Source organism: Panicum hallii, chromosome 7, assembly GCF_002211085.1.
Source record: "Panicum hallii strain FIL2 chromosome 7, PHallii_v3.1, whole genome shotgun sequence".
NCBI classification, from domain to species: Eukaryota; Viridiplantae; Streptophyta; class Magnoliopsida; order Poales; family Poaceae; genus Panicum; species Panicum hallii.
The window spans coordinates 10,143,545-10,154,430 of NC_038048.1; the positions used below are offsets into that span (position 1 = coordinate 10,143,545).

Sequence of the window (10,886 nt, forward strand, 5' to 3'; positions counted from 1 at the left end):
TGGCACACAACAATTTGTATGTATACACCGCTAGTATAAATTCCTGCAGGCAAGTGGTATCTTGTTGCATTGGCTTCTCTTCTCTATATATCTTCATTCATTCAGCAATCAGAAGTTCAGAACTGATCCCTTCTGCACGAAGTAGCAATTAAACTGGAAACTGCAAGGTACATGTCAATCCTGCTGAAGAACTGCTACTGATTTCAGTATTCTTTCAGGTTTGCGATTTATTTCCTTCTTTCAGTCCGATTTAAGTATATCATCTATCTTTTCCTTTTCGATTAGGATGGTTTGGTACAAATTTCTGATTGTTCGTTCGTCCATGTTGTGTTGCTTTAATTTTATCATGAAAATGGATGTTGTATCTATTTTGGTACCAAAATAATGAGCCCGTCTCTTTTTCATTTGTTCGTTTCGGGGTTCCTACTGTTGCTTCACCACCATATTTCGAGAAATTAACTGCAACTGTGATCAATCTGTTCCACGTAGAAATTCGTTTTAGCTTTTGTTCCACGGCAAACAAATTAACAACCATTTATATAGAATATTTTCAGTTTTTTATTTTTCTTCTTGCCATCGTTGAGCCAAAATCCTATGGAATCTCTTCCATAAAATGTCTTAGTGTATGTTTGGATGGTGGGTCGATATGGGTTGTGATGGGTTCGACCAACTTCGACCCGCGTTTGGTTAAAATTTCATATGGATTGGGTCCATCCCTAAGAGAAATATACACCTCGAATGCGGATCGAGTTGGTCCCTCCTCCGATTCCATTTGGACATGCACCATATATTGGCGTTCATGCTCGGCCTTCATGCTCGGCCTCGCCATCCCGTACCATCACTGGACGACGCCCGGTAACCACGTCGGATTCGTCGTCATGTACACGTTCACCTTCTTCTTCACCAACTTCGGGCCCAACTCCACCACCTTCATCGTGCCGGCAGAGATCTTCCCGGCACGGCTGCGGTCCACTTGCCACGGCATTTCCTCAGCTGCAGGGAAGTCTGGCGCCATTGTCGGTTCGTTCGGGTCCCTGTACGCAGCGCAGAGCACTGACCCGACCAAGACCGATGCCGGCTACCCGCCGGGCATCGGCGTGCGCAACTCGCTGTTCATGCTCAGCGGATGCAATGTTGTCGTGTTCCTGTTCACGTTCCTCGTGCCGGAGTCGAAGGGAAAGTCGCTGGAGGAGCTCTCCGTCGAGAACGAGGACGAGGCACCACCAGCATCTGGCCAGAGTAACAAGCAGACCGCTCCGACAAATTTGAGCGAATAAATTAACAGTACAGATCTGTTACTTGCCAATGTCTTCAGTTCCATAGAGCTATATGTACGTCCATCAAGATTCAGGAACTCTGAATTAGCATGTTTGTAATATGAGCGTATTTCTTGCTAGTGGCTACTCATCGAGTTTGCTGTCATATACAAAGATGGCGAACACCCAGCACACCCAATCCGTAAGTAAAAGTGTAAAACCAAATTGATACCACAGGCTCACAGATCACAATGGTCCCTTCTGCTAGGAATCCAATGTCCCCTTTTGCTTACACTTCTGATGAACCGATGAGGGGTTGAAGAATCAAGGTGAAAGGATTGCAACATCGACGATGAGGGATTGCAACTTGCAAGTTCCCCTACTTACTGCAAACGAAGCAACGAAAACAGAGGATACGCAGAAGCAAAAACATAGATAACATCAACGATGATATCGAATATCACAGATTGCCAAGTAAATTGAATGTCATTGAATAAATTTTAAATCCCAAATCTAGGTTTGAACAAAACAAGGATGAAACTCCAGGGTCTACAGCCATTGGCTTCAGGTAAGTGCCATGTACCACCTATAGTATAAATTCCCACCTGTATGTTGATCATGGGAAGGTGTAACATGCTTGTAACCAGTTGCTGATCTTGGGAGGGTGTGGTGGAATGATAACCACTTGCCCTAATGGTGCTACCAGCTATTTCCTGAGAAGCGGGCTGCAGCAGCCATGTTTTAGGTGCCCAGTGCTGTTTTTTTGCAGATTGGGCACAGATTTTTTATAACAAGCCATTGTTTGATGCATGCGGTGTGGAAGTCATGACCACAGTCCAGTCTGCCCAAGTCTTCATCTTCCACATAGTCTTCCTGCGAGGTTTAAGGAACAGTCAGTAATGCCAATGAGCTACCATTGATATCTGGGATTAAATGTGTAGAACCAATATTAAGATTGGTTCCACCAACAATAAACACATTCTAAACAAGGGCAGGAAAGTAAATATGAGAATCTCTACAATGCCTGAGTTTTAACAGAGTATTGGAGCCATAGACAAGAATCCCATGATTTCCCTGCAACATGCAACCGCAGACCCTAAATAATTAAAAGACAGGCCAAGACTTCTGTGGATATTTAAACACAATAGGGGTCACGGTACTCAGACATCAGCTAAACCACAATCTTACATTATGTCTTGCTAGGACAACCAGTTTTTTTCTTTCTTTTTTCTCAAACACACAGGAGAACTGCGTATCAATATATTAAGAAGAAAATGGTGGGGGAGGAGCCCCAAATGTTACAGATTAGGGCCTGTAACCCGCCCATTTACAGTAAAAGCTACTTCTCACAAAAACAGAGAGACCTGACCAGGAAACTGCTGACCAAAACCTAAGCAGCTGGTGGTACTAGGGCGAGGAGGTAGGAAACTCCTCTAGTTCCAGCCAAAGACAGCCAGTTGAATAATGCAATGAGTGGATAATTATATCAAAGAATATAGCATCTGGTCTATAAAAGGAATTCCTACCAAACAAATCTTTACAAGCATTTAAGGAAACATAAAGCTTACCTGGCAAATGCAGCATGGTTCAACACATGTGGGAGGATCATCCAATGCTCTTATGGCATATTTCCATTGTTTCAAGCTACTCATAATTTTCTCCTCACTAAGCCCTGTGTTTACATACCCAATACGTTCACCAAGTGCCAGCAATTCCTGGGGAACACACAAAATTGCAGTAGTCATATATCATTCCCTACTACAGGTATAAACTAAGTTATGTGTTCCTTGAGCGCAGGCAGTTTTACCAAAACTATGCAATTTAATCCAACTCCATGCTTACTAAAACATTTTTAGGATATGGCATGGGATATCTTCTTTAACAGGAAAATGATTTAATTCAAACAAAATTGGAAACCAAACAGGCCAGGGTTCAAAATATCCATCCCACCCACCCACCAAAAAAAAATCCCCATTAGGCAAGGATTTAAGTTTTGAGGATAACATTATGTAATATAATCAAGAGAAAACCTCATACCTCATAGGACATATTATCCACATCAAGCCGCATATCCCGATGCCTATCAATCAAATTAGCTCGCCTCATGATAAGTGATCGATCAATGAGAAGCAAATCCTGTTCACAAATCAATATTTTTATTTTAAGATGGCACATCTAATTCCAAAACATATTGAACAGTACCATATCTCGATCAATGAGAAGCAAATCCTGTTCACAAATCAATATTTTTATTTTAAGATGGCACATCTAATTCCAAAACATATTGAACAGTACCATCACTGTCTCTATATTGTACTTAGTTTGCTCAAAACTATGAACATGCAGCGACGAATGGGATCGTAAACTATTGTTATGTCTTTGTAATAGTTCTGAGAAAATTATTAAACATAGGATATATTACATCATTGGAGAGTAACAAAAGGAACTACAACATAATTACCACAAACAGTTCTAGACCTCAAGTTGCAGAAACCGGAACATTTGGCGGCAGTGATAGACTGCTCTCGTTTAAAATACACAGCACAAAGTTACTAAAAGAAGTTTTAAGTGAAGCCTTTATTTCACAGAGGCGTAATAGTTTGGATCTTTGAATCATATTACCTGGCACCAGATATGGAGTGATTACCATTTGCCATTTACGGCCAACATTTATATACGAAGCCAAATAATTAGCAACCTATTGTACAGAGATCTGCAAACTGTCTATCATATTGGCCTAGTGAGCTGCGAAAGTTTCCATACCACTACTTGCTACTGCCGAAGAAACTAGCACTGGCTGCTTACCAACAATCACTTAGTTTATTATATAGAGCACACTTGTCTACATATCATCATATTCCTCCCAGATTCATTCCAGGCAGTAGTAATACATGCATATATTGGTACATTCGGTGGTCAAAGCATGCTCCCGCGTTACACGAGGCTAGGCCTCCAATCTTTTCTCAACATGGCTGTGTGTGAGCATGTGTGCACAAGCGCTCGTGTGCATAAATAATGTAGTACCATATATTCCAAGGACCAACCCTCTAACAGACTAATTTTAGGTGGTTCAAGCATACAAATGATATGGAACATTAAGACCTCCTGGCCACCATAACAAACTGCAAAATAGAAATAAATCTGACCTCAAGTCTAGCATTTCTTCCCTGACGAATCTGATCGAAAACATTGCGGAGCTGCACAAGAAAACAGTGAGATATTGAAAATCTAAATATGACTATCAGTAGCACTTTCATAAAAAAACTTCTATAAAAATCATTAAATTGAGAGATATTTAAGACCAAATGCGGTGTCAACTGCTAATATTTAGGGAGCAGATCATGGCTTGCCATAGTGGACACAGCTAGAATAGTTGATCATGAATATACTGTTACGGAGCAAACAATAATAGGATCTGATTGGAACACAACATGATAATGCGAAATATTAATCTCAACACTAGGCATTGGGGATGACATGCAAATGTGCTAGTTAAATCATCTACAAGATGCACATGTAGCCCAAAAAAATACAAAATTAAACAGTGTACATCATATAAAAGCATTCAAATTTGATGATATCAGTTAAAGCAGTTTCATGTCATAATAAACCCCACATCAGTAGAAAACTGGGAGCCAAACTATCGTTGGAACTATATATCTCCAATCACTTCCACAGGACATGATGGCTCGATATGAAAATAATGAAGTTATCATGTTAGTGCTAATGAAGACCATAAGTTCAACGAAATGACTCGAGGGCAGCTTACCTCAGATATTGGCCTGCCTCCTTCCCTTGAAGCAGCTATTGTCTGCATAAAAGACTGAAGGTCCAAGTAACCAGGGTTCTGCCTGTCTATGGAGGGATGACCTGCTCTTGAGTAGTGCTGCAGGGAACGAGAGCTTGATACTGGCTGATGACTCCGAACCTCGTGTGATGTGGATGAATTTCCGCGGTGCTGCAATGCGATGCTTGAACTTCTAGAATGAGAAACACCAGCAGAAATCAAGGACCTCCTGGACATATCAGCTGAACCTCTTAAAGTTGCACTTGACTGAGATGCATTGAACCCATGGACTTGTTGAGATCCCACATTTACAGCAGCTCTAAGCATGGAACCAGAGCTGGAGCCAGAATTTTGCTGGTTGGTTCTGCTTCCAGATGCAGATAAGAAATTTGTTGAATCAGCATTAAACAAAGAAGAACCTAACAAAAGGGGCTCAGGATAATCGCTTCCCATCAAGCTAGTACTGGGATCTTGCGAAGCAGATATCTGTATTGCAGACCTGGAAGAACTCCCAGTACCAGCAGAACTGGAAGAACTCCCAATTCTTGATCCAAGACTAACATTTGATGATGGACGGTGAAGATTTTGAGAAAATTGAGTAATAGCAGGCACATGAGGTCGACTATGAGAACCGGCAGAAGAGCTCAGTTTTCTAGGTTGCACTGGAATAAATGAAGACTGTGTAGGCTGATAAGCTGAGCACCTGAAACTCCCCTCAGGCAATAGATTGGGCAGCGATTGATCATAATCACTAGGGCTTATTCTCATCCGTGTATTTCGCATGAATTCATTTTCATGTGGATCACTATACAAAGAATAACGATCAGACAAATTAGAGCTTGAAGCAATATTAGTACTCTGGTTTAGCTGTTCCACTGGAGGATACGGAACAGTAAAGTTTGTTGCGGTTGGCATAGTTGAACTTTCTAGCAGAGTATTATTGTTTAGGTGACGATTGCGTGAGCTTCCATTGGCAGAAGACTCTGCATGACATCCATCAATATACTTTCTCTTAAAGGTTGGATGATGACTGTCAAGTAAATGAACTTCTTGGCCCGATGCACCCTCAAAACAGTCTGCATTCCGTGAAGAACTTCCTATAGCATCAGAAACTCCATGATGCAGAATACGCTCAGTAAGGGAAGAGCCCCTGTGGGCTGAAACAGTATTTGTTCCTGATTGCCCATTACTGTGTACAAGGTCAACATCATCAGAGCCAAATTGATCAGCCTGGTTAACGTTGAGGTCTATGTTTAAGTTGTGTGAAGGCAAAGAACTAGTGGCTTCATGTCTCCTCCTGTCTATACTTAATGGGCCTCCAATAGATAGAGAAGGCGCAAGATGCTCCCTTTTGGCATGGAAAAAGTTACCATGATCAACTAAGCAACCCATAGAGCTAGATCCAGCTGATTCCCACAAGCTCAAGCTTGTATTTTGCTGACCATTCAGGCTTTCCACTGGCATTTCCACCTCATGACTATTGAGCAAATAGTGTGGGTAGCTCTCACTCTCTAATGCATTGGGAAGCAAAATCTGTTCATCTGCAGTAGGGTTGTTGGGAAGTAAATTCTGCTGATCGATGGCAGAGTTGCTAGAACTAGAACCAAGCTGGCAAGTTTCCGAGGAAGACAGCATGGTGATCCTATTATGTTGCATCAAGGATTTAATGTACTTCCTTGGTACTCAAATGATTTGAATAAAACAAATCATGACCCAAAAAAGGCAATGCTTTTATGCTTTACAACATGAAGAATGAAAACCTGGCAAATACGACCAATTAGAAAAGAATCAGCATTGGACTCAACCATATAGTAACGTAAGGAAAGACAAACCAAGCCAAAACTGAATGTCTGTCAGTTACGAATCCTTACAATAAATGTACGGAATATTAAGCATCCGTGCGGAGTACACATAACGGAACTTAATTTTGCAGCTTATAATCAACAGGAACAATGTGGGATGTCGGCTTCATACCTTAAGTACAACACCAATAATCTATTAGACAAATGGTGGAAACCGTTGGAAATGGTGGCGGGCAACTGGAGAAAACTACAAACTGCTTCCCTAGATTCTGGCAAATAAAAACCAACATAAGTCAAATACCAACATCGAGACAGAATATCATAACATCTCAAAGCAACTATTCTAATCATTTGGAACATCCCAAAATGATTATGAGCCTGTAGACTGTATCAGCATAAGCATGTAATGTAATTGTCCCAACAAATAGGCTTCGCGAACATATCTGACACGCACCAAACTGTATGTTATGCACGAACCTGCAGAACAATTTCAGAAGTATCTAATCCTATTGGCTATTGCAGAAAAGTACTATTGAACAGGTTGTCCACACTGAAGGTCGATCTCTCGCAGACAATGGCTATTGATTTTGTGGTGATTAGACGTTTAAAAGAAATATATGCAACCGTAATGCTACAGAAATCCAATCCTGCAAGTACTCCCGCCCCGCACATCCATTTCCCGATAAAATTCTCATTTCTATTCCATTTCGCCCCCAACAAAATGATGTTCCGACCACCAAATCCTAGCCATAACCCCCGGCGAGCTCAAATCAAGAAAATTCCCCTCGTACAGCCGAAGAATTCCGCAGAAAAATCGCCTCCAGATCCGCCCCCAAAATCCCCACAGATCTCAGCCCCCACGCCGCCACGCCCCACGACGGCCCCATCGACCCCCATCCCGGGACGCCTGACCCAACAGCGCAACCCTATCCACCCACCGCCCCACCTAGCCGCCCCCAAGCAACAGGAAGAAAAACCCGGACGAAGCAGCTAGAAACGTACGGACGCAGCGCCGCCCGGGCCCCGATCGGCATCCCCCGCGTGCAGGCGGCCCCGATCGGCGTCGATCGGCGGCGAGGAAGGGCGAGGGAGCCGGCGCCGCCTGCTGCTTTCTCCCTCCCGACCGCGTCCGCGTCCGGCGTGCTCGAATGTATGGAGGAGGAGGTGGAGACGGGGAGGAAAATGAGGGGGGTTGCGGCGTTTTTTGAGGGAGAGGGGTGGGTGGGTGGTGGAAGGGAAGAAAGTGGGCGACGCAGCGGAACCCACGAATAGATAGATAATCGCCGCGGGCGGGTCCCGGCCGTCGGATGGGCCAGATCGACGGCGGATGGGGCGCCTGCCAGCCCGTGGACAGAGGAGAGGGTGTGAAACAAACCCACCCGGGCTGGCTGGTCCGTCCACCGAGTCCTCCCGCAAGGCGTGATTTAAAACGGCATGTCATAAATGTTGATGCTGCCACTGGTTTTTGGGATCTTTCTCTAGGTGCTCCAATTTATTAAGGAGAGAGGATGATGGATTTCTTTAGTATTTGGACCTGGTCATGAGGAGGGTAGCCCGGCCCAATCTGGCCCGGACTTGGAGCTTCCCACTTGAATGTGTTGAGCAATGTATCATCCTTTTATTATAAAAAAATTGTTTATAAGTCAACTCATCAGGCAATGTCTATTATAAAGTTTCCAAATATAATACACATGACTATATTTGTTGGGAAATTAGCCATTGTGAGAAAAATAACAAATAATAAATTGGCAATTTATCCATACCAAACTAATAGATGCCTATGTGACACTCATTATTCTTCGTGAGGAGCTGTATGCAAATATGATAAATACATTAGCGAGAGAAGGAAAATAAAGATTAAATTAATCCTAAACATAGAAAGCAATTGAGCATACCACTAAGTTCTTTTGAGGCACAACGCTTTTCATCTCTTCGAACTATTTTATAATGTTTTAGTTACCAAAAATTATAAATATCACCCTCTCAATGTAGCATATCATCAAGTCATTGAGTCATTCATCTCCCATTTTGCTACACAAATCCATCTTATAAGAGCCATAGCTGAAAAAAAAAACTCTCTTAACTAAAGATGTCGCCAGTAGAAGTATCAATGTTAGCTCAATGAGTTGACAAACAAACGCGTACAATATGTGCAATCCCCTTTTCATTATTCCATCGATCTTTTGATGTTCCATAGATGCGTAGATCCAATAAATTATGTATCTCTTCTTTACATGATCGATAAAAAGCCTTTAAGTTGGCCCCATAACAACAAAAAGGTCAGCAACATCGAAATCTTCAGAGCAAATTTCAACAAGTCTCTTAAGCTTATCCACATGAAAACTAAGAGAAGTTGTTCCTTGAAAATTAACAAGCCATGCATGCTAATAACTCTAAGAAAACTTCACTAAACCAATGATTTATCTCTGATAGAATGGCATGAATGGCAGCCAGAAAGATCTCAACACTATAGAAATGCATATGTTTATACCTTTTTCTTCCACACAATGTCCCTCTAGCGCTTGTCAATATTTGGCACTTAAATCTCATTGTTATCAATGAATGACCTTGAATAATAGCTCTCATCATTATCTCTCATATACTGCAAGCAATCTCTTACATCCATAATCGAATTCATTGCTTCAAAAAATATCTCGATCCTTCCTTTGCAAAGCCTTTGACAAATTGTCTAGAATGCTTAGCATTTACATCATCAAATGCATGAATACAAAATAAATCCTTCCTTTGCAAAGCCATGGAAAAATTGCCTGTAATGCTGAGCAATTCTATCATCAAATGCATGATGAACACAAAATCAAAGCTTTCCATTTGTGAGAAAATGTGAAAAAAATAATAGGTTGAGTTGGGTCCCTCAGAGCATATGGCATCTTTACTTCATCTTTAATCTCAAATGGGTACTCATTAATTGGTTTGTCCATTCCAAAATCACTAATGATATCTCAGCAATGAAACTCTATTTTAGGCATTTTGGGTTGCCTTTGTGTTCTCAGTGATCTCTGGAGATTAGTTAGAGAATGACCTATTGCTTTAAAATTAAGTGAGCAATGTTCTCTTAGACATCTTGTAATTCTAGAAAGTATGAACAAATATTGAAGATTTGATACATTACTTATTGATAGACATTAAACAATAGGTGACAAACATTGAAAATTTGGACTTGCCTTGCTTATTGTCAACTCTTGCAGATCAAGACCATAGGCCGCTATTGCTGCCCAGCCAACCGTCGGCTAGTTGATGGCCCAACGTGCGCCGCCCATGCTTTTGTGCCTTCATGGCCCTACGCTCGCATGCGCATCACCTATCAGCAGGCCGCGCGCTCCATGGCTATGGGTCTGCCTGTGCCACCGCCTTTCCCTCCTTTTGACTCACCACTTGTGGTCTCGCGGTTCAATGGTTCTCACACTCACAAGCCGCCATTTCGCCCTTCGGCCGTCGGGCGGCCATGGCGGCATGAATGGTGACTAACAAAGAAGCAATTAGGGTTTGTGTTGCATACTTATGGGAATTGGGGGAATACCTAATGGGCTATTGGGCTTCAAAGCTTTGGGCCAAAATTGAAATATTGGGTGTTTAATGGTCTCGGCCAGCTTATTGCAGCACTTTCCAACTGAATTGGTCCAACCACAAAGAAATGAGGCTACACTTTATGTTCATCCCCCACCCCCCCATTTTGGCATCCATGGTGCCTAAAAATTGAAGGGGCCCTAATGGGGATCTCCATGGTCTTTGGTTTCATATTATTCTTCTTGGGTCTAATAATGATGCAAACAAAAGTTTAAAACTTAAGTAGTGTTTTCAACACCCAAGAATCCAAAATGTGACCATGCATGGAGTTTAGTGATTATTTGACATGGCTAAACATGTAAACTATTATGGTAAAATAAGAATAAATCTTTACCTATTTCTAAAGCACATAATGTTTCCACCTTATTTTTTTGGTTTGGTCCAACTTCTGTCATCGACATGTGGGCCTTGGTCCATCTCGTATGTGAGTGAGACCAACCCTTCGTCCGTGACTCA

At 42.1% G+C, this 10,886-nt stretch overlaps 2 protein-coding genes across 3 annotated transcripts; one reads left to right on the top strand and one right to left on the bottom strand.

The window, feature by feature from the left end:
- Positions 1 to 303: 303 nt before the first annotated feature.
- Positions 304 to 1,306, top strand: LOC112899236. The gene has a single exon (XM_025967631.1). It carries the CDS (start codon positions 357 to 359, stop codon positions 1,275 to 1,277), a length of 921 nt encoding a protein of 306 aa, XP_025823416.1. The 5' UTR covers positions 304 to 356; the 3' UTR covers positions 1,278 to 1,306.
- Positions 1,307 to 1,693: 387 nt separating this feature from the next.
- LOC112899234 (E3 ubiquitin-protein ligase MBR2-like) lies at positions 1,694 to 8,092 on the bottom strand. Of its 2 annotated transcripts, XM_025967629.1 has the most exons (7): positions 7,848 to 8,089; positions 7,018 to 7,114; positions 5,026 to 6,803; positions 4,403 to 4,453; positions 3,294 to 3,392; positions 2,825 to 2,971; positions 1,705 to 2,129 (listed from the first exon to the last, which is right to left on the bottom strand). In XM_025967629.1, exons 3-7 carry the CDS (start codon positions 6,697 to 6,699, stop codon positions 1,998 to 2,000), a joined length of 2,103 nt encoding a protein of 700 aa, XP_025823414.1. In that variant the 5' UTR covers positions 6,700 to 6,803; positions 7,018 to 7,114; positions 7,848 to 8,089; the 3' UTR covers positions 1,705 to 1,997. The 2 variants fall into 2 exon arrangements, with proteins under 2 accessions (XP_025823415.1, XP_025823414.1); XM_025967630.1 differs by lacking the exon at positions 4,403 to 4,453 and having other exon boundaries at positions 1,694 to 2,129; positions 7,848 to 8,092.
- Positions 8,093 to 10,886: the final 2,794 nt, after the last annotated feature.

Bases quoted from the DNA above. Each gene is read 5' to 3' on its own strand.
- LOC112899236 (XM_025967631.1), top strand. From the start codon at position 357: ATGTTGTATCTATTTTGGTACCAAAATAATGAGCCCGTCTCTTTTTCA.
- LOC112899234 (XM_025967629.1), bottom strand. From the start codon at position 6,699: ATGCAACATAATAGGATCACCATGCTGTCTTCCTCGGAAACTTGCCAG. The intron at 4,454-5,025 runs GTAAGCTGCCCT...TTTCTTGTGCAG, and splicing joins GAGGCAGGCCAATATCTGAG to CTCCGCAATGTTTTCGATCA. The intron at 2,972-3,293 runs GTATGAGGTTTT...TGTGTTCCCCAG, and splicing joins TGGATAATATGTCCTATGAG to GAATTGCTGGCACTTGGTGA.